The sequence below is a fragment of the Budorcas taxicolor genome, chromosome X, assembly GCF_023091745.1.
Source record: "Budorcas taxicolor isolate Tak-1 chromosome X, Takin1.1, whole genome shotgun sequence".
NCBI classification, from domain to species: Eukaryota; Metazoa; Chordata; class Mammalia; order Artiodactyla; family Bovidae; genus Budorcas; species Budorcas taxicolor.
In genome coordinates, this window is record NC_068935.1 from 1,294,276 (window position 1) to 1,319,149 (window position 24,874).

Here is a 24,874-nt window from a genome sequence, read left to right on the forward strand (position 1 = left end):
CACACTACTGGATGTCATGAACCAAATGCTTCATCTTTATATGTTGGCATGTGTATGTTTTTAATGTTCTGCTATATTTACCATCAGAAATGACACCTGGAGTTTGCTTCTATAATTATCACCTGTTATCCATACCATGTAATTATTTTTATTTTTAGAGTGTAGAATCAATTTAAATAAATTCCAAATCAAAATATTTCCCCTAAGACTCTTCGAAAAGATGGTTTGTAATTTTAATTTGTAAGTCTACATGATTGAATAAATTTGTATTATTATTTACTGTTTCAGCCAGACAGAATCTTACAGAAATAGCAATAAAATTTTGTTATATTTATTTAGGCTTATAGATCAAAAAATAAAATCTTGTCAAATTATAACTAGATAAATCCATGTTCAAATGATGATCAAAATTTCCAATGTGCTTGAGTGTCTACATGGGTGACAGCCTCTAACTTTAGAACAAGTTGACTTTCATCCTGTAATTGGATGTGCCTGTTTAAAAATAGAATAAAAGCAATTCTGCTGCCAGGTAAAAAAGGTTTGAACACAGAGCGAACTGTTTACAAAAGCCTGAAATTGTTCACAACTCAATATAATGTTAATGTGACTTCACTAGACAGCTAAAATAATACATTTTCTAAATTGGATGCATTAAGGAATTATTCAGATCATAGCTGAAACCCTGTAATTTTCTGTCTTCTTTTCAGTCCCAGCGGCGTGTCACATTTCACCTACCAGAAGGCTCTCAAGAAAGCAGCAGTGATGGTGGACTGGGAGACCATGATGCAGGCAGCCTTCCCAGCGCATCCCATGCCCTGCCCCTGGGCTATCCTCAGGAGGAGTACTTTGACCATGCTGCAAACAACAACCGCACTGAAGGGGATGGCAACTCTGATCCTGAATCCAGTAAGTTGATACCTCCCGAGTCCTGATGTTAAAAGGCTTATTGTGTTTGCAAGTAAAACAATTGTAACCATAATAACATTGGCCAATTTAAATGTGTTAGTAACACATTTTTAAAAGCTAGCAATACAAACTTTGGTGGAAAGAATATATGCAGCCGTTTATAATTTTAGAAATATGTGATCATACCTACTTTGAAATTTGCTATGAAATCTAATAGTCATATTGTCTAGGCATAGATAAAATTTTCTATTTACTTATGCATATATCTGTATATATATATTTATATATATATATATAAGCAACCAGTTTATTTTTATTTATTTGTGTACAGAAATAATTTTATAATTCACATAAAGTATTTTCTAAATTTAATTTTTAATAATGATAATAATCATAGACAATTAATTCTTTTGAGAAATGAGTGATCCTGACTCCAAGGTAGAAAAACTGGTGTGAGGTTTTCAATAGTGTATTGAAACCACATGCCTTATGCCATGTTACTGTTTAGAAAGATGTTCAGATATGGTCTTCAGATTGAAGGCATTAAAAGCTACATTTTGCACAGTTCAGAAATGTTGAACTCTTAAAAAGGATCATGAAGTTCATTAAATTATCTTGAACATGTATCTTGAAAATCCCTATGTTTTCACAATTTTGGGAAATACAAAATTTTATAAGATTATACATATCTCAGGAGATTCTTGTATTTGAAGAATTATAATTTGCCTCAGCATGTTTTATATACATAAAGCTGTATAGGTCCAAAAAGGTATACCATATATGTGATGGAGAAAGAAGAAAAAAGAGACCAAGTAACATATAAGATAAATAAATATTAAATAAAAATTTTGAAGGATATTTTTTTTCGAGACCCGCTCAACAAGCAGGGTTTCCAAAGGCATGATATGGCGAGAGAATGAGAAACAAGACACAAGAATTCAGTGAAAAGAGAGGATCAGTGGACCAACACCGCGCCAAGGTGAAGGTGCCAAAACTGAATCCAAGCCAGCTTTATTATACGTTCAGCCATGAATAAAATAATATGAGGGGAGTTAAGATATAACTCATGTGGTCTTCAGGACCAAAGAACAAAGTGATCATTAACCATTGAGCAACTAAGAAACAGTAATCAATAACAAATCAGTAACTCAGACTAATATTCTTTATCTATAGAATTTCCACCAGATACGTAAAACATGTGACTCTGAGACTCCAGTTGAGAAACAGTCTGGTGTCGGTTTCCTGACCCCAGGATCATATTTTGTTTTCAAGACTATGAACTGTTCCCTCTGGACTTGTTCCAAGCGTCTCATACCTTATAGCATCCAGTTTATCCATAATTATAAATCTCTTTTGCTGTCTTTGCTGGGGCCTGCTTTTCTTTTATTCTTCCTGTCTCCTACAATTTTGAACATTATGGATTGTATGGATATATAATTTAAGTAAACCTCTAGTTTTGAGAACAAAATGGTCTCCCCATCATTGTGTTTTAATCTGTATTTTCTAAACTAAAAAAAAAAAAAAGGAAATTATTGGTTAAACATCACGATATAATCTAAGACTAAACATACATACTAAGAACCAGTGACAGCATAACAAACTTTTTTGCACTACAAAAGTAGACTGTAGCTCACCAGGCTCCTCCATCCATGGAATTTTCCAGGAAAGAATACTTGAGTGGGTTGCCATTTCCTTCTCAAGGGGATCTTCCAGACCCAGGGATTAAATCCTGGTTTCCTGCATTGCAGGCTTACTCTTTACTGTATGGGCCACCAAGGAAGCTCCAACAAAAGTAGACACTGGCTATAAAAGATGTTTTTAATATGCATATTTTAGAGACTTTTTAGACACAAAATTCAGAAAGTACTAAACATCTATCTCTATATTCAACTTTATGCTTAAAACAATTTATCACCATTCATTCTAAGGATGAAAAATTCTTCTGTAATATACAATGCCAATCTACCTTTCATTTACTTATGTGTAACATGACATAATGACTTCTGGAGGAAATACATGGCTGTGACTGTATCTTCTGCTATAATGAACTCGGAGTCAATTTCTAGTAAGAATATAGTCATAAGTAACGAATATGCATTAAGCAAATGCTGTTCTTTACTACTTCGTAGACTGTGGTTTTAACTGTAGACCTACCACTACCTTGTAACAAAAGTATATAGACAAAATAAGCATCATTTTTATAAAGTAGAACTGATTCTTTTGCATATTACACACATCACTAAAACTTTTTCTTAGAAAACTGTATAGCAATCATTAAAGAGTACGCTCAGAGGAAGCATCCACAGTGTGGACTTAACTCTGAAAAATATTTTCAAGCTGAATAAGACTAAGATGTTATATTATTGAAGTTAAGCGAGCATACCACATTGGTACGGGTTAGAATTTTTTATAAGACATTTAAAATTAAGCACAGCTTTATTTATCTCAATTATACATATTAATAGGCAGTTGTTTAAAAACATTTCAATGAAGACTTCTTCGCAGGGATTGATTTTATTAGTAGAGTACAAGTATATACCTGACACTGATATATGATATTGTAATTCAACCATACTTAAAAAAAAAAAAAAAGAGTGTAAGTGTTAGTAAAAATTTATGAACTGACATACTTGAGAGCTTTATTTTTAAATCTTGTTTCTACCAGGGATTAAACATTTCTCTTCTTTGATCATATTGACACTAATAATTTTGACTACGAAATATTTTGTTCACAATTACTCTACAGGATGAAGCAATGGAAAATTTCAAGTCAGGGAAGTACTTTATTATGCTTTATTTTAAAATTGCAATGGCTATAGGCAATAAGAATGATACTACAAATATATTTTTGCTACTTATTATTTTAATAAACTATGTAATGGGTATAGATAATTAAAAATGAATACTCTTTTTTGTATAAGTGTGAAAATATTTATGGTTTAATGTTTAAAATCTATTTTTACTATGAGTCATATTAGCTACCTAGTCTACCAATGAAACAGAAACTTCCCTCTAAATCATGTTCTAAGAGAATGTTGTCCATTTTGGAAAATAAAAGACCATAATATAAGCGCAGAAGCATATTTCACTTTAAATGAACTCTATTATCTTAATACGGCATGGTCGTGGTGGTGAAGTCGCTCAGTCGTGTCCGACTCTCCGCGACCCCATGGACTGTAACCGACTAGGCTTCTCCGTCCATGGGATTCTCCAGGCAAGAATACTGGAGTGGACTGCCATTTCCTTCTCCAGGGGATCTTCCTGACCCAGGGATCGAACCCAGGTCTCCCACATTGGAGGCAGACGCTTTAACCTCTCAGCCACCAACATACTAGTGAGATTTTTAGCATATACATGTATGTTTTGCTTTGATTTAAGGAAAAAAAAAATAGCTGATGATAAAATTTGTCATAGCAAAATCGTCTCTTTAGGCTAATACAGATGACAAGGTACTTTCAAAAAGAAGCTCTATAGCTCTGAAATAGTGCATAATAGTGTCTGGGCTATTTCTCTGTTGGGAGTTGCTCTTAGGTACGAATTCTGTGTGTGTGTGTGTGTGTGTGTGTGTGTGTGTGTGTGTGTGTGTGTGTGTGTTATTTTTCCCTCCTGGTTATGTTGCCCTCTGAGATTCCGAAACTCCCCACAGACCCGCCGGTGAGAGGGTTTCCTGGTGTTTGGAAGCTTCTCCTCCTTCATGACTCCCTGCCCCGGACGGGTCTCCATCCCTAACTCCTTTGTTTCTCTTTTCGTCTTTTATATTTTGTCCTACCTCCTTTCAAAGACAATGGGCTGCCTTTCTGGGTGCCTAGTATCCTCCACCAGCTTTCAGAAGTTGTTTTGTGGAAGTTGCTCAGCATTCAAATGATCTTTTGGTGAATTTGTGGTGGAGAAAGTGGTCTCCCCATCCTATTTGCCGGCCATCTTAAGACTGCCCCCTTAACTTCCCTTTTTAAGATAAAGAAAAAACAAGAAGACTCAGTCCAATCATTTCTTTTTCAGGAGACAAGTTTAATAAAACACTGTCTCATTCCACTTGAAGGTTTTTTAATTTTTAAATTTCACAATTACTATTTCCCGACTTTAGCTTTTGGTATTAGGGTTGCTTAATGCCACTCTATGAAGTTTTTCTTCTTTGGCTGACAGCCAATGTCACAGAACTTTTCTCCCATCATAACCCCATCAAATTATGTGTATCATTTCAAATAGACCCTACTCTTTGAAGTTAGCAAATTAGTAAAAATATAAGCAAAGAAAAATCCAGCCTATATAAAGTATTATTAGTTGCTTCTGGGTTACTGTGAATGCTGTAACAGATTATATCTTTTCATTTTCAAAGAATCTTGTGGAGGCTTACAAGACCATGGCCATAATAGACAACAGAATATGACTATATTGCTGAGAATTGTATATGTCAAGATATAGCATTAAGAAACTTGAGGACAGTGTGATCTTCTTGGGACTACTCTAAACACACTAGATTACATATGGCCCTATGTTCATAGGGCTTCCCTTGTGGCTCAGCTGGTAAAAAATCTGCCTGCAATGTGGGAGACCTGGCTTCAATCCCTGGGTTGGGAAGATCCTCTGGAGAAGGGAAAGGCTACCCAATCCAGTATTCTGGCCTGGAGAATTCCATAGACTGTATAGTCCATGGGGTTGCAAAATGTCGGACATGACGGAGCGACTTTCACTTCATTATTTCATATGGTTTCCTTGGTGGCTCAGATGGTAGAGAATCTGCCTGCAATGCAGGAAACCTGGATTTGATCCCTTGGTCAGGAAGATCTCCTGGAGAAGTAAATGACTAACCACTCCAGTATCCTTGCCTGGAAAATTCTATGGACAGAGGAGCCTGTTGTGCTACAGTCTATGTGGTCACAAAGAGCCAGACACGACTGAGCAAGTAACACTTTCATTGTCACTTTATGTTCATATATTGAATATATATTTATTTGCAAGTAGCATCAGGTAGGAGAAGGCAATGGCACCCCACTGCAGTACTCTTGCCTGGAAAATCCCATGGACGGATGATCCTGGTAGGCTGCAGTCCATGAGGTCGCTAAGAGTCGGACACGACTGAGCGACTTCACTTTGCCTTTTCACTTTCATGCATTGGAGAAGGAAATGGCAACCCACTGCAGTATTCTTGCCTGGAGAATCCCAGGGATGGGGGAGCCTGGTGGGCTGCTGTCTATGGGGTTGCAGAGTTCGACACGACTGAGGCGATTTAGCAGCAGCAGCAGCAGCAGCAGGTAAAATATAATTTATGAAGAGAAGACTTAAAAATACTTTATGACATTCTTTTGTAAAACATTGTTTTGATATTATAATTCAGACTGAGTTCTGAGACACATGGAAATATTAGTGAAGGTCTACCACGTTAAACTTTAGAGATTTCTGATTAGTTCATACACATGTAGCCAACGTGTGTGTGTGTGTGTGTGTGTGTGTGTGTGTTTTCCCCTTAAATAGAGGATGCTTTGCTACTCTCTCACTATGGGTGAGCTAGAATGAAAAGATTAACAATTAATACTTCCAAATTTCTAATGATCTGCTAGTATGTTATAGTTTAACTGATCAGAGAAAACATCCATGTTTCTTTGGAAGAAATAGTGAAAAAAATCTTACTAAAGATATTCATCAGTCTTCAGTTTACCAGTTGTAACAGTTCATTTTCAGAAAAAAAAAAATCCTCCTAAATAAAGGGGAAAAAAGATTTCCACATTTTTATGATTTTCAATTGCCAAAGTTATGTCATCTGCATTGTTTGAAGCCTTATTTTAGGTGGTCATTTCACACATGAAGTCTCTCTACCTGAAAATTTTGGTCTATTGTCAAAAATCTGGATTTAAAGTACCAAAATATGTGTAAAATTTCATCAGTTAAAAGAAAGTGGTTTGTACTGCTCTCCTTTCTCCTTTCTGTTATGCAAAAGAAAAAAAATATATATAATTCCAAGAACATTTAGGTCTAAAGAAATTCTACATTAAAATAAAGAAGAATATATTTTTTCATTAATTAAAAAAAATGATAAATCTCCCTACTAGAGTATATTTATCTCAGGTTGACACATCTCTCTGACTTTCATTTTTCTTTCACTAGATCAGGTTTACTTAGCACTCTTAACATGGTAATAGTTCGTTCACAAAAAACTGAAGTAATTAGTCATTCCCTGGAACACATTTTGATTGATCCTCTACAAGTGATATAATTAATTGATACAGAAGAATTTGATTGAATAGAATACTACTCAGAGGAATGCAAAATTTTGCCTTGTTCTGAAGAGACTGTTGACATGAATAACACCACAGTAATTATTACCTGAATGTTTGATTAGTTGAATATCTAATTCTAAATGTAGAAATTGGTAAAAAAAAAATGGTAACTTTAAAAAGCTCACTTAATAATGGATCATTAAAACTGAGCCCTTCATAATTAAGAACATTAGGAGTCAGACAGCTAAAGGGAAAATAAAAGTATCCATATATTCTTTCAGGCAAATTTGATATACTAGCACTGTGTTAATTACTCATCTGAAAAATTCAATTTGTTATAAATAGAAAGAAGAACAATAACTGGTTTTTATATTTAAGGGGACAGTAGCCATTACTTTTCCAGAAGATGTCAGAAAAAATCATCTAAATCTACAATTTAGCAGATATTACTCATATAAATTTTAATTAGGTACTTTTTCTTGTTTCCAAATACCCAGGAAATTTGACTTCATAAGTCTCCAATATTTTCAAATGCATTTTTGAACAAAGTCATGCATTAATTTCCATGTCATAACAAGAATAAAAGTGAATGAAAAAATTTTGTTAATATTGTAATGTGAACAAATAGGAAATGCATTCAAACTAAGAAAGCAAAGTTACGCTCTTTTTAAAGGTTAATTATCCACCTAGGCGATTTCTATCTCAGCTGGCTATGTATATGAAGAGTTTCCTAAAACTCTGTTCATTCTTAGCCTGTATAGTAGTGTCTGTCCAGGGAGGGAAGAGTATAATAAATAAATAATTCAAATTAGCTCAACAAATCTGAAGTTACAGATTTTGAAAGGTAAATCAATCAGTGTTTCTGAGGAGTACATTATCAAATATCAATTCTGTTAGTTTTGTCCCACTTGAAGAAAGGGACAAAACTCCATGCTCCTGGATTCTGAAAGTATAAGAAAGACAAATGCCTGATAATTTTCATTGTGTTGCCAATCGACAACAGTTTTAGCTTTATCTATCTATTAAAAAAAATTCTTCATATAGAATACAATTTTATAGGCTAACGATAATATCAAAGTCACTTTTATGCATTCTTACAAGAAAGTGATTGCAGTCATGAATACTCTTTGTATCTTCCAGCTTATTTTAGCCCCTTGTGTGTTATATAAATAACAGTGTATAGAAATAGATTAGAAAGAATGGTTCCACCCAAGAGTTCAGCTATCTGCCATTGCTTGGGAAGGAATAAGGTTTACTTGCTAGCAGTTTGTACACTAAATGAGTTTAGGCAGATATAAACAATGATCTAGTGGCAGATGCTCTGTAATTTGTATTAATTTTTATCACTCAAACTGACATGCTTTTGAAAAGCCAATTATTTTTTTTTTTAATTCAAACTTAGGAAAGTTAAAATGTATATCATAATAAGAAAGGGGGTGAAACAAATCTTACTATACCTTCCTATCATACCCAACTTTCCTATGCAGGAAATGCAACCACCTTACAAACCAATCGAAGTATCTAGGCTTTATAATGGCAGTGAAGGATTTATACTAGAGATAATCCAAAAATAAAAAAAAAATCACGTCATGGATCAAAATGAAAAGTAAATCCTAAAGTTGGAAACTTGAAGACATTTACAGGATTCCATTTGCCTAACAGCCTCTAAGATGAGTATATCGTTAGTATCTTAAACCTAATATGGATTAGATGGAGGTTTATCAATCAATAGCAGGCCATTCTAAGTAAAGCAATTGCTTATCATGTCTTTTCTGTTTGAAAATGGCAAGCACTAGGAGCTTGGCACAAGTTGCCATTTGAAAGCCAATGCTGTAAGGTCTGGAATGTCAGTAAGCTTGAAAAACCGCCTTTAGTGACAGAGAATAGGTGGTCTTCTCTTCACAATAAGCCTTCCTCTGCATCTAAATTTTTATTAGCCTACCTATACTATATAATAAAGTTAATTTGACATTTATATTTCTACTATTTATGAGCCATGAGGCAGTACGTTTCATGACCTTCTTCTGTCTTTCTTTTACTTACTTTACCTCTCGCTTCTCACTTTTCTTAGCCTGTAAGAGAAGAATGTATGCCATTTGGTATTTTTTGTAGTTTTTTTGAAAAATAGTACAATCAGTCATGCAGGATGAAACTCTTAGGGGACCCGAACTATTTAAATTTAGGCACAATCCAATATCTTGTCTTAAACTAATTTATACATTTTAATAAATGAGAAGCATTATAGCAGTATATTTTGCCCCATGACACTTTTAAATTGTACAGTAAATTGCAACTATCATTCATAACTGATTGCGTCAATAGAACACTCAACAACTAGCGAGTATATCAAGGAAATCAGTAAATAATGAATAATTATAGACAATCTGTCTTATCATGATTTCTGCAGTTTGTTAATTTGCATCTTTATTGAATACTGAAGATTCCAAATAGAGGATAGAATAGAAGTGACAGTGTTTGCTGAATCAGTTTTTTTTCCCTATTTTAATCAATAATCATAGTAATTATTGTCTCAGTCCCACTAAAATAAAAATAAAGCACATGATCATCAGACAGCTTATTTTTATCTTTCTTACATTGGAAAAATTTATAGGTCACATTCAAAAGTTCTTCTAAGTAATATATATGAAATTAGCCTTTGTAAGTTTCTTTTTTTCTTAGAAACTTCTCCTATTATGGGTATAGCTCTCAGACGCAATGAGAAAAGAGATGATTTGAAATATTACCTTGAGGTATTCTATATAAATCATACTTTTTAAAAATTTGGGTGTTGACTAATAGTCCTATTATAATACTTAATTTTGTAATTACTAATAATGAAATACTTTTACAACAGACCACAGCAGATAATCTCATTTATGCCATCATTTTGCATACTACAGGGTTCTAACTCAGGCACTGCAATTAACTATCAATGTGGCCTTGGACAGGCTTTTTAACCTTATTGTGTCTTTTTTTCTTTAGCTATAAAATCAGAGGATTATACTGATCTTTAATGCCTCTTCTAGGGTCATAATTTTGTATCTATTAAAACTTCAAAATGTACATGTTCAGATGTTGCCATTTATATAGTCTTTGAATTTCAGAGCTCTAAGGGACCTTAAGACCATTTAGTCCAACTCCCTCATTATGCAAATGAGAGAACTGAGATTTGAACCTTTTGATCAATAGCTTAATGTTCTAAACCAAGATTTAAGGTTTATCAAATTCTAAACTAGAAGAGTCCCTTATGTTGGTAAGCAGCTACATTGTAATTTAAATGAAGCAATTTTTTGAGAATAGACAAGTATAAAATTTAAATATTTACCATTCATCAAGGGGAATGTTTTAATATATCCATATGGAATTTTTTTTATATATGTGACAAGGCCCTGTATTAAAAATTTTAAAAGGTTCCCATTTAGCATTTTATACAACTTAAAGGCAACTGAGCAATATAGATAGATAATTTCCAAAAGTACTATTGATGCTAACCAGTGAAAGTTTCAAAGGGGAAATTGTAAATATGCTGAATGTTAATGACTACTGTATAATAAAAGCTATCTAATCTTTACTATGAATATCTAATATACATACATTTTTGATTGTGTGCATGTGTGTATGTGTGTGTACTGCTTATAGGGAAAGTTTGTATTAAAATGAATTTTTAAAGGTTAATTTCCTCTGAACACAGTGAAAAGTACATAAAAGGAACCTCAAGGGATTAAAATACAGGATGAATATAGAACATATTCTTCCTTTCTGCTGGAAGCAAATCTTTCTCTATTCTGAAATTCCTGATATTCTATCGAACTTCAATTTTCTAGCAGAATGCTGAAGTTATAATTAACAGGGAAGTGATTTTGATAGAATCAAGTCCGTTGAGTTAGTAGTGTGCCATGTAGTAAAAATGTTTGGAGAAATCACAAGTCTTTTATGGGTGATAACTTGAACTAGAGATAAAGCAGAATAACTTTTAGGAAGTAAAAAAAAACTGCACTTTGCTCAAACTTTTTAATTGTGTGAAGGAGTTTGTCTTACCTAGGAAATGTTTTTGTTTTTGTTTATACCAGGTTGATGACATAGAAGTTAAATCTCAGGATTGAGAAAGTCATGTTGAAATTTAAAAAAAAAATTTTTTTTTGAGAAAAATACATTTTAGTCTCACAAATAGCAGTGTTTTCATAGCTGAGTGTTTGCTGCTGCTGCTGCTGCTGCTAAGTTGCTTCAGTCGTGTTCGACTCTGTGCGACCTCAGAGAGGTCAGACAACTAGGCTCCCCTGTCCCTGGAACTCTACAGGAAAGAACAATGGAGTGGGTTGCCATTTCCTTCTCCAACGCATGAAAGTGAAAAGTGAAAATGAAGTTGCTCAGTCGTGCCAGACTCTTAGCGACCCTACGGACTGCAGCCCACCAGGCTCCTCTGTCCATGTGACTTTCCAGGCAAGAATACTGGAGTGGGGTGCCATTGCCTTCTCCGCAGTTATCTAAGCATGTACAAACAAACAAACAAACAAACAACTAATATTTAACTTGTTTTTTTTTGAAGATTCTACTTATATTCTTTCGCTTGTTCAGTTCAGGTCAGTTCAGTCGCTCAGTCCTGTCCGACTCCTTGCAACCCCATTAATCCCAGCACGCCAGGCCTCCCTGTCCCTCACCAACTCCCGGAGTTCACTCAGACTCATGCCCATCGAGTCCATGATGCCATCCAGCCATCTCATCCTCTGTCGTCCCCTTCTCCTCCTGCCCCCAATCTCTCCCAGCATCAGAGTGTTTTCCAATGAGTCAACTCTTCGCATGAGGTGGCCAAGGTACTGGAGCTTCAGCTTCAGCATCATTCCTTCCAAAGAAATCCCAGGGCTGATCTCCTTCAGAATGGACTGGTTGGATCTCCTTGCAGTCCAAGGGACTCTCAAGAGTCTTCTCCAACACCACAGTTCAAAAGCATCAATTCTTTGGCGCTCTGCCTTCTTCACTGTCCAACTCTCACATCTATACATGACCACAGGAAAAACCATAGCGTCGACTAGATGAACCTTAGTCAGCAAAGTAATGTCTCTACTTTTCAATATGCTATCTAGGTTGGTCATCACTTTTCTTCCAAGGAGTAAGCGTCTTTTAATTTCACGGCTGCAGTCACCATCTGCAGTGATTTTGGGGACCGAAAAAATAAAGTCTGACACTCTGTCCACTGTTTTCCGATCTATTTCCCATGAAGTGTTGGGAATGGATACCATGATCTTCATTTCCTGAATGTTGAGCTTTAAGCCAACTTTTTCACTCTCCTCTTTCACTTTCATCAAGAGGCTTTGTAGTTCCTCTTCACTTTCTGCCATAAGGGTGGTATCATCTGCATATCTGAGGTTATTAATATTTCTCCCATCAGTCTTGATTCCAACTTGTGCTTCTTCCAATCCCAGCGTTTCTCATGATGTACTCTGCATATAAGTTAAATAAGCAGGGTGACAATATACAGCCCTGACGTACTCCTTTTCCTATTTGGAACCAGTCTGTTGTTCCATGTCCAGTTCTAACTGTTGCTTCCTGACCTGCATACAGATTTCTCAAGAGGCAGGTCAGGTGGTCTGGTATTCCCATCTCTTTCAGAATTTTCCACAGTTTCTTGTGATCCACACAGTCAAAGGCTTTGGCATAGTCAATAAAGCAGAAATAGATGTGTTTCTGGAACTCTCTTGCTTTTTCCATGATCCAGCGAATGTTGGCAATTTTATCCCTGGTTCCTCTGCCTTTTCAAAAACCAGCTTGAACATCAGGAAGTTCATGGTTCATGTATTGCTCAAGCCTGGCTTGGAGAATTTTGAGCATTTCTTTACTAGTATGTGAGATGAGTGTAATTGTGCGGCAGTTGAGAATTCTTTGGCATTGCCTTTCTTTGGGAGTGGAATGAAAACTGACCTTTTCCAGTCCTGTGGCCACTGCTGAGTTTTCCAAACTTGCTGGCATATTGAGTGCAGCACTTTCACAGCATCATCTTTCAGGATTTGAAACAGCTCAACTGGAATTGCATCACTTCCGCAAGCTTCGTTCATAGTGATGCTTTCTAAGGCCCACTTGACTTCACATTCCAGGATGTCTGGCTCTAGATGAGTGATCACATCATTGTGATTATCTGGGTCATGAAGATCTTTTTTGTACAGTTCTTCTGTGTATTCTTGGCACCTCTTCTTAATATCTTCTGCTTCTGTTAGGTCCATACCATTTCTGTTCTTTATGGAGCCCATCTTTGCATGAGATGTTCCCTTGGTATCTCTAATTTTCTTGAAGAGATCTCTAGTCTTTCCCATTCTGTTCTTTTCCTCTATTTCTTTACATTGCGTCCTGAAGAAGGTTTTGTTACCTCTTCTTGCTATTCTCTGGAACTCTGCATTCAGATGCTTATATATTTCCTATTCTCCTTTGCTTTTCACCTCTTTTCTTTTCACAGCTATTTGTAAGGCCTCCCCAGACAGCCATTTTGCTTTTTTGCATTTCTTTTCCATGGAGATGGTCTTGATCCCTGTCTCCTGTACAACGTAACGAACCTCATTCCATAGTTCATCAGGCACTCTATCAGATCTAGGCCCTTAAATCTATTTCTCACTTCCACTGTATAATCATAAGTGATTTGATTTAGGTCATACCTGAATGGTCTAGCGGTTTCCCCACTTTCTTGAATTTAAGTCTGAATTTGGTAATAAGGAGTTCATGATCTGAGCCACAGTCAGCTCCTGGTCTTGTTTTTGTTGACTGTAGAGAGCTTCTCCATCTTTGACTGCAAAGAATATAATCAATTTGATTTTGGTATTGACCGTCTGGTGATGTCCATGTGTAGAGTCTTCTCTTGTGTTGTTGGAAGTGGGTGTTTGCTATGACCAGTGCATTTTCTTGGCAAAACTCTATTAGTCTTTGCCCTACTTCATTCTGCATTTGAAGGCCAAATTTGCCTGTTACTCCAGGTGTTACTTAACTTCCTACTTTTGCATTCCAGTCCCCTATAATGAAAATGACATCTGTTTTTGGGTGTTAGTTCTAAAAGGCCTTGTAAGTCTTCATAGAACCATTCAGCTTCAGCTTCTTCAGTGTTACTGGTTGGGGCATAGACTTGGATCACCATGATATTGAATAGTTTGCCTTGGAGATGAACAGAGATCAATCTGTCGTTTTTGAGACTGCATCCAAGTACTGCATTTCAGACTCTTTTTTGACCATGATGGCTAGTCCATTTCTTCTGAGGGATTCCTGCCCACAGTAGTAGATATAATGGTCATCTGAGTTAAATTCACCCATTCCAGTCCATTTTAGTTCGCTGATTCTGAGAATGTCGATGTTCATTCTTGCCATCTCTTGTTTGACCATTTCCAGCTTGCCTTGATTCATGGACCTGACATTCCAGGTTCCTATGCAATATTGCTCTTTACAGCATCGGATCTTGCTTCTATCACCAGTCACATCCACAGCTGGGTATTGTTTTTGCTTTGGCTCCATCCCTTCATTCTTTCTGGGGTTATTTCTCCACTTATCTCCAGTAGCATATTGGCTCATTAGTGATGTAGTATAAGGCTCATAGGCACACTATCATTTTTGTTTTAATGGCCTAATTTCCTAAGATTGGGGTCAGATCAGATTAGATTGACTTTCTTATAGATCTATGTATATAAATTAATTCAGAACTGAATTAAACAATTCTTTCCTAATTGATAGCTCTATTTAACTACACCCTACTTATCTCAGCAAAATATGTATCATCATAATGCATAAATACTTTTTATTTAATTTTAATTTTTACTTTATTTTACTTTACAATACTGTATTGGTTTTGTCATACATTGACATGAATCCACCACAGGTGTATATGAGTTCCCAATCCTGAACCCCCCTCCCACCTCCCACCCCATATCATCTCTCTGGATCATCCCCGTGCACCAGCCCCAAGCATCCTGTATCCTGTATCGAACTTACACTGGCGATTAGTTTTTTACATGATAGTATACATGTTTCAATGCCATTTTTCCAAATCATCCCACCCTCTCCATCTCCCTCAGAATCCAAAAGTCCGTTCTACACATCTGTATCTCTTTTGCTGTCTCGCATACAGGGTCATCATTACCATCTTTCTAAATTCCATATATATGTGTTAGTATACTGTATTGGTATTTTTCTTTCTGGCTTACTTCACTCTGACTTCAGGCTCTACTACAAAGCCACAGTCATCAAGACAGTATAGTACTGGCACAAAGACAGAAATATAGATCAATGGAAAAAAAATAGAAAGCCCAGAGATAAATCCACACACCTATGGACACCTTATCTTCGACAAAGGAAGCAAGAATGTACAACGGAGTAAAGACAATCTCTTTTTGCTGTTGGCTCCATTTTCATCCACCTCATTAGAACTGATTCAAATGTATTCTTTTTAATGGCTGAGTAACACTCCATTGTATATATGTACCACAGCTTTCTTATCCATTCATCTGCTGATGGACATCTAGGTTGTTTCCATGTGCTGGCTATTATAAACAGTGCTGCAATGAACATTGGGGTACATGTGTCTCTTTCAATTGTGGTTTCCTCAGTGTGTATGCCCAGCAGTTGGGTCACAAGGCAGTTCTATTTGCAATTTTTTAAGGAATCTCCACACTGTTCTCCATAGTGGCTGTACTAGTTTGCATTCCCACCAACAGTGTAAGAGGGTTCCCATTTCTCCACACCCTCTCCAGCATGTATTGCTTACAGACTTTTGGATGGCAGCCATTCTGACTGGTTTGAAATGGTACCTCATTGTGGTCTTGATTTGCATTTCTCTGATAATGAGTGATGTTGAGCATCTTTTCATGTGTTTGTTAGCCATCCGTAGGTCTTATTTGGAGAAATGTCTATTTAGTTCTTTGGCCCATTTTTTGATTGGGTCGTTTATTTTTCTGGAATTTAGCTGCAGGATTTGCTTGTATATTTTTGAGATTAGTTGTTTGTAAGTTGCTTCATTTGCTATTATTTTCTTCCATTCAGAAGGCTGTCTTTTCATCTGAGGAAAGATCTTAAACACAGTGAACCCAATTCAATACTTATGTAAATCTTTAAAATATCCCCTCAGGGTTTCAAAGGATATAAACTGTGACTAAGTAAAACACATACAGACACACACACACAAAATAAATAAATAAATAAAACTTTCATCTAGAAAGATTCTGTAATACCTAATAGTATGAAGTAAATATGTCACTCAATATAGGAAAAAGAGCAGATTGCTTTTAGAACAGAGTGTGAAAGACCAATGCTTAGGTGAAACTAATTATACATTTTAAGCTGAATTTTCGGAGCCATTTCAGCAATACTATTTTTGCAAAAAGAAAGAAATATTGGAGCATATTCAAGCTAAGACCTTAAGAGACCTTGATTTTAAAAGACATTGATTTTCTTTGTTTGCCCACTCCCAAATAGGTTTAGTTTTTTTTTTTCCAAAATTGAAGAATTTTAACTCTCAGAACATTAAAAAATACATTAAGATAAAGTGCAGATATGTTTTATCTTCTCCCATTTCTGTTTTAGTCTCATGTCTATAAGTGAGCCTAGTTGCTGTTCTAATATGTAAGATTAAATAATAAATTATGAAGAGAACCATTCTAATGGGAGGGGACCAGACTGCTTAGTTAGACTCTCAGTCCTGCACTCACTAGTGATAGAACATCCGCAAGACATTTAAGATCCCCATGCCTCATTTTCCCTCATCATTAAAATGGCAATGATAACAGCTGTCTCACAGTATTGTTGCATTAAAAGAGTGTGTGTACATGTATCTGAGTATATATACATATACAGTTAAAACATTTTACAAGATTATTTCCTGTGATAATGCATTTTCTCGTACAGTACTTTCCAAGGTTCATGAGTACACACACCACCTAGAAATCTTGCTAAAATGTAGACACAGTAGTCTGGTGTGGGAAACTAAGCTTTTGCATTTCTAACAAGCCCTCATGTGATGGTGATCATGCTAATCTGGGAACCACATTGTGACTAGTAAAGTTCTCTTTAAGAAAATTAGAGGTACCAAAGGAACAGTTCATCCAAAGATAGGCACAATATTGGAGAAAAATGGCAAGGACCTAAAATAAGCAGAAGAGATTGAGAAAAGGTGGCAAGAATACACAGAAGACTGAACAAAAAAGCTCTGAAAGACCCAGAAAATCATGATGGTGTGGTCACTCACCTAGAGCAACATATCCTGGACTCTGAAGTCAAGTGAGCCATAGAAAGCATTACTATGAACTAAGCTAGTGGAGGTGATGGAATTCCAGCTAAGCTATTTCAATTCCTAAAAGATGATGCTGTTAAAGTGCTGCATTCACTATGTCAGCAAATTTGGAAAACTCAGCAGTCTCCATAGGGCTGGAAAAGTCAGTTTTCATTCCAATCCCAAAGAAAAGCAATGCCCCAATTGCACTCACTTCACATACCAGCAAAATTAAGCTCAAAATCCTTCAAACTAGACTTTAGCAGTAAGTGAACCAAGAACTTCCAGATGTACAAGCTGATTTTAATAAGGCAGAGGAACCAGAGATCAAATTGCCAACAATTCCCCGCCCAAAATCTACTTCTGCTTCATTGAATATGCTAAAGCCTTCAACTGAAAATTCTTAAAGAAATGGGAATACCCGGCCACATTATCTGCCTCCTGAGAAACCTGTATGCAGGCAAAGAAGCAACAGTTAGAACAACGGACTGGTTCAAAATTGAGAAAGGAGTATATAAAGGCTGTATACTGTCACTCTGTTTATTTTACTTATATGCAGAGTTCATCAAGAGAAATGCCAGACTGGATGCAGCACAAGCTGGGAATCAAGATTGACAGGAGACATATCAACAACCTCAGATATGCAGATGATACCACTTTAATGGCAGAAAGTGAGGAGGAACTAAAGAGCCTCTTGATGAAGGTGAAAGAGGAGAGTGAAAAAGCTGGCTTAAAACTCAGCATTTAAAAAACTAAAATCATGGTATCCAGCTTTATCACTTCAGGGCAAATAGATGGGGAAAATGTAGAAACAGTGTCAGATCTCACTTTCTTAATCTCCGAAATCACCACATAGGATGAGATTGTTGGATGGCATCACTGACTCAATGGATACAAGTTTGAGCAAACTCTGCGAGATAGTGAAGAAGAGGGAAGCTTGGCACGCTGCAGTTCATGGGATTGCAACCCCATATTTTTGTTGCATTACAAAAACATTTCATTGTAAATTATATTTTTAACATAAATTTATTTATTTTAATTGGAGGTTAAGTACTTTACAATATTGTATTGGTTTTGCCATCAGTCAGTTCAGTTTAGTCACTCAGTCGTGTCCGACTCTTTGTGACCCCGTGAATTGCAGCACGCCAGGCTTCCCTGTCCATCACCAACTCCCGGAGTTCACTCAGACTCACGTCCATCGAGTCAGTGATGCCATCCAGCCAACTCATCCTCTGTCGTCCCCTTCTCCTCCTGCCCCCAATCCTTCCCGGCATCAGTCTTTTCCAATGAGTCAACTCTTCGCATGAGGTGGCCAAAGTACTGGAGTACTAGCATCATTCCTTCCAAAGAAATCCCAGGGCTGATCTCCTTCAGAATGGACTGGTTGGATCTCCTTGCAGTACAAGGGACTCTCAAGAGTCTTCTCCAACACCACAGTTCAAAAGCATCAATTCTTTGGCGCTCAGCCTTCTTCACAGTCCAACTCTCATAAATCCGCCACAGGTATACACGTGTTCTCCATCCTGAAGCCCCCTCTCTCCTCCCTCCCCATACCATCCTTCTGAGTCATCCCAGTGCACCAGCCCCAAACATCCAGCATCATGCATCAGACCTGGACTGGTGATTCGTTTCATATATGATATTATACATGTTTCAATGCCATTCTCTCAAGTCATCCCACCCTCTCCTTGTCCCACAGAGTCCAATAGACTGTTCTATACATCGGTGCCTCTTTTGCTGTCTCGCATAAATTATATTTCTTAAACGCTCTGTACATTGCCTATATTATTATATATAAGACCAAACCATTTTATTGGAATAATTTAAGGTGATTTATTGCAAATAAACACATGATAAAAAGCTATTTCTTAAAAAAAAAGTCATAGGTGAACACAAAATATGCTTTTAATTAAATAATAAAATTTCTTTTAAAGTATTTTATCTTGATATAAGTAAAGAAACTGCTATGTATCTGGAATGCTGAATGCCCTATCAGACTTCAGTCTGTGCTGATTTATAATAAGTAATTATCTAATAAATACAGTGTTAGGCATGTATGAGAGTTCTTGAAGCAATGATTTGCAGTTTTGACAAATTACTGTAGATCAAATGATGATGCCTCATTTATATTCTTTCTCCTCTTTTTTGAATCTACATCCTTAAGCAAATAGAGAAATGACTTTTAAGAGAAATACTCATTTGTATGGAAAAGTAGGTAAACCTTCTGAGGGCTTATGCTTTTTATAGATTAATGATAAGCCTTACCTCCCACCTGTGGGTTGGTGAATAGAGATTATTATTTCATTTGAGTGGGAAGGGAGGATGTATGTAGTTAAAGACAAAGTTAATTACACACTGCTTTCTTTTTTAATATACTATGAAAAGACTTGCTTCATTAGGCACAGGCCTAGTAATAATGTTTAATGATTACATTTTTGTTGGAGGATATAGTACAAGTAAGAGAAAGTAAAGAATACCCTTATGTGAACATGGTCTCTCACTGGGAGCAATTAGCTAATTTTACAAATACACACACACACACACACACACACACACACACACATACATATATGAAAGTGAAGGTGAAAGTTGCTCAGTTTTGTCTGACTCTTTACAACCCCATGGGCTATACATACCATGGAGTTCTCCAGGCCAGAATACTGGAGTGTGTAGCTTTTTTCTTCTCCAGGAGATCTTCCCAACCCAGGGATCAAACCCAGGTCTCCCTCATTGCAGGCAGATTCTTTACCAACTGAGCTATCGGGCAAGCCATATACACACATATATTCAATTATGTTGTATATTTTGTGTTATTTTTAGATCAGTTCATTAAGTTCTTAAGAGCCCATGGAAATATTATATTAAAGACTTGTTTTATATATCTGATATAACCCTGAAGCCAAATCACTTTAAAATATCTTAAAAATCATCAAAATGCAATTTCTAAGAAAAGTAACACATGTAATATGTTCCAAAGTACTTGTGTTTTGTTCTCAGACCATTAATATGATGAAGATATGGTGAATTCTTGATAAAGTTTTAAACACAATTTCCGAAAATAATTATCATCTTAAGACTAATACTCTATTGTTGTCACTATGGTTTTATGGATTATGTGTAAATTATGTACTTAGAAATCTTGGAACTTTAATCCAAGTTAAGCTATTTGTCATGTTTAAAACACAAGGCACTCTGAAATTGTCTATAGAAACAATGGTAGGTTCTTTAAATCTGTGAAGGAATTTTAGTTTGATATTATATTGTCCATTTTAAAATTTGCATTGAAGAATGATAGCTGGACTATCATTGTGAGTGCTCAGTCACTTCAGTTGGGTTCAGCTCTTAGCACCCCCATGGACTGTAGCCTGAGAGGCACCTCTGTCCATAGGATTCTCAAGGCAAGAATACTGGAGTGGGTTGCCATACTCTCCTCCAGAGGATCTTTCTGACCCAGGGATCGAACCCAAGTCTCTTGTGTCTCCTGTGTTCCAGGCGGTTCTTTACCACTAGTGCCACTTGATAACTCAATATTAAACAAGAAAGTCACTTTTTCTCTGAGATTATGGCTTACTTCCAATGTCATCATTATTCGTAGGGATGATCACTAAGTGATGCTTCATATGACTTTCAAAAAATATTAATAATGCCTTAAATGTCATTGTCTGTAAATTTCATTTCTCTTCTGTTTATTTAATGACTCAATCAAAAACTATCAGCAGATTTTGCATTAAAACCTACCTGACAAAAATCACTCATTAATAATGTAAGCAATAGATACCTTGGGTAGGAAGATTCTTTTTAAATGGAAGGATAAATAAAGGAAAGACAAATCATGGCTAAAATACTCCTTAATCAGATCAAGGAACTTCCCTGGTGAGCCAGTGGTTAAGACTCCGTACATCCACTGTAGGGCACATGGGTTTGATACCCGGTCTAGTAACTAAGAGCCTGCATGCCCCATGGTATAACCAAAAAAAAAAACAAAAAACAAAAAAAAAAACAACTATGGTATTGACTTCTATTTTTTGAACATTGTATAAAATCTATTTTCCTTCTGAGTTTCTAGATTCTTTTTTCCAATTTAAGCATTTATTGAAGGCAGTGACATAATGATAGTGAATGATTTTATTTTATACATATAATAGCAAAACAAAATAGCAGGTTGAAAACTAAATGTACTAGATTTTTGCAGATTATAATTAAAGGTGAATAGTGCATTTAAATCCAGGACATCTTACTGCAGTGCCTTTGAGTTACTGATAATAGATTCAAAAGCAAAGTAATACATTGAAGAAATGATAAACCATAAATCACTAATAAATTATTACAAGTCCATTTTTATCCAATTTAAGATAAAGATGATTTAGATATTTAGGCAGAGGATTACTCTCTTGAGATAATGATGATTCCTCATACCTTAGAAATTTCCCTGGGTTTCATACAAACTCAAATTAGTCTGAATTATTAATCTACATCTAGATCTTCACATTTAAAATCTCCAGACCTCCTATTTATTTTAGTTTAAAGCATCATGAGTTGTGTGTATTTGAGTACCTACCTGAGTACCTGTTATACGTGCATTCAGAGATATGGGTGGGATATATGCTTGCTATTTATTTTGTAGAATGTAAATTTGTAAGTCACTTCATGCATTCTTCCCTTGAGTTTAAAAATAAATGTCTTCTGCTTGCTAAATCAAGTTGTAAATACCTCATTTAGTCTTCTACTATAGTAACCCATAAGGAGAGAAAGGTTTCTGTTCCATATTTTAACTCTGGCCTCATCGTATGCCAGTGACTGCTGATTATAAGTACTATTAGGGAAAGTAAAATCACTATGGAGCACTCCAGTTGTTTTTCAAATAAAGTTCTTGTTTCAGCATTTATTTTACCAAAAGGCTTTTTTAAAATTTAAATTTATTTATTTTAACTGTAGGTTAATTACTTTACAATATTATAGTGGTTCTGCCACACATCAACATGAATCCGAGGCTTTTAATCAAGGTTATGGGAAAGCCCATAAACTTTCTGCTGAATATTTAACAAGCTGGAGGTCACTGAACACATGTTTTATCAAGGGCAAGTGAAATGAGATTGCAATCAGGAAAATAGAAGACTTGATGATAAGCAAAGCTTTATCTCTTAGATAAAAATCTTCAAAACAAAAAACAAAGGGACACACATTTTCACGTCTCTTTTGTAGGATTTAATTTTCCTGGTTGGAGCCATAATTCTAAAAAAAGGTAAATAGTACTGAATAATTCATTTGATTTCAATCACAAGCTTAGCTTTAACATGATGATAGTAATTAATTCTTCACAGTAGAAAGACTGGAAGAATTTAACTAAGAAAGTTTCAATAAGTTTCACAGTTTAATATTAAAAGCATATTCTTTTTGATAAAAAAATTACAAATGCCATATGATATTACACTTTCTAACTGATCTAATTTACTATTACTTATATTAAAATCCTATCAAACCTATATTTTTAACCTCAGAGGAATCAAAGCTATGAAAGAAAATTGAACCAGATTTTAAAACACATATTTTACTATCTATCCTCAGAAATAAATGAGTGAATGAATTGATTTTCAAACTACCCTCATTTATGTTCAAATTACCTATATAGAAAATTTCTCTTTAGCTAGATCACGTGGAAATGTAGAATGAAAATGTCAATTGTATACATTCTCCTAGCTAATTAATATATACATATATAATCTATATACAGCTAATATAAACATATATATGTATGAAATTTAGGCTTACTAAACCTAATCTATAGTAAAAATACAATACCATTTTAATCTTATAATTATCAGTTTAGTTCAGTCACTCAGTCGTGTCCGACACTTTGCGACCCCATGAACGGCAGCACGCCAGGCCTCCCTGTCCATCACCATCTCCCGGAGTTCACTAGACTCAAGTCCATCGAGTCCAGAATACCATCCAACCATCTCATCCTCTGTGGTACCCTTCTCCTCCTGCCCCCAATCCCTTCCAGCATCAGAGTCTTTAACAATGAGTCAACTCTTCGCATGAGGTGGCCAAAGGACTGGAGTTTCAGCTTTAGCATCAGTCCTTCCAAAGAAATCCCAGGGCTGATCTCCTTCAGAATGGACTGGTTGGATCTCCTTGCAGTCCAAGGGACTCTCAAGAGTCTTCACCAACACCACAGTTCAAAAGCATCAATTCTTCAGTGCTCAACCTTCTTCACAGTCCAACTCTCACATCCATACATGACCACAGGAAAAACCATAGCCTTGACTAGACGGACCTTAGTCGGCAAAGTAATGTCTCTGCTTTTGAATATACTATCTAGATTGGTCATAAATTTTCATCCAAGGAGTAAGCATCTTTTAATCTCATGGCTGCAGTCACCATTTGCAGTGATTTTGGAGCCCCCAAAAATAAAGTCTGACACTGGTTCTACTGTTTCCCCATCTATTTCCCATGGAGTGATGGGACCAGATGCCATGATCTTCGTTTTCTGAATGTTGAGCTTTAAGCCAACTTTTTCGCTCTCCTCTTTCACTTTCATCAAGAGGCTTTTTAGTTCCCCTTCACTTTCTGCCATAAGGGTGGTGTCATCTGCATATCTGAGGTTATTGATATTTCTCCTGGCAATCTTGATTCCAGCTTGTGTTTCTTCCAGTCCAGTGTTTCTCATGATGTACTCTGCATATACTTTAAATAAGCAGGGTGACAATATACAGCCTTGACATACTCCTTTTCCTATTTGGAACCAGGCTGTTGTTCCATGTCCAGTTCTAACTGTTGATTCCTGACCTGCATACAGATTTCTCAGGAGGCAGGTCAGGTGGTCTGATATTCCCATCTCTTTCAGAATTTTCCACAGTTTATTGTGATCCACACAGTCAAAGGCTTTGGCATAGTCAATAAAGCAGAAATAGATGTTTTTCTGGAACTCTCTTGCTTTTTCCATGATCCAGCAGATATTGGCAATTTGATCTCTGGTTCCTCTGGCTTTTCTAAAACCAGCTTGAGCATCAGGAAGTTCACGGTTCAAGTATTGCTGAAGCCTAGCTTGGAGAATTTTGAGCATTACTTTACTAGCATGTGAGATGAGTGCAATTGTGTGATAGTTTGAGTATTCTTTGGCATTGCCTTTCTTTGGAATTGGAATGAAAACTGACCTTTTCCAGTCCTGTGGCCACTGCTGAGTTTCCCAAATTTCCTGGCATATTGAGTGCAGCACTTTCACAGCATCATCTTTCAGGATTTGAAACAGCTCGACTGGAATTCCATCACCTCCACTAGCTTTGTTCATAGTGATGCTTTCTAAGGCCCACTTGACTTCACTTTCCAAAATGTCTGGCTCTAGATTAGTGGTCACATCATCATGATTATCTGGGTCGTGAAGATCTTTTTTGTACAGTTCTTCCATGTATTCTTGCCACCTCTTCTTAATATCTTCTGCTTGTGTTGGCCCCATACCATTTCTGTCCTTTATTGAGCCCATCTTTGCATGAAATATTCCCTTGATATCTCTAATTTTCTT

General features: G+C 36.1%; 1 protein-coding gene across 1 annotated transcript in view; it reads left to right on the top strand.

Moving 5' to 3' along the window:
- The window catches only part of PCDH11X (protocadherin 11 X-linked), a 924,479-nt gene that overhangs the window by 607,788 nt on the left and 291,817 nt on the right, over nucleotides 1–24,874 (top strand). The window contains exon 5 of the mRNA XM_052663288.1: nucleotides 708–906. Within this exon, the coding sequence (XP_052519248.1) occupies nucleotides 708–906 (199 nt within the window). The remainder of the gene's footprint in view (nucleotides 1–707; nucleotides 907–24,874) is intronic.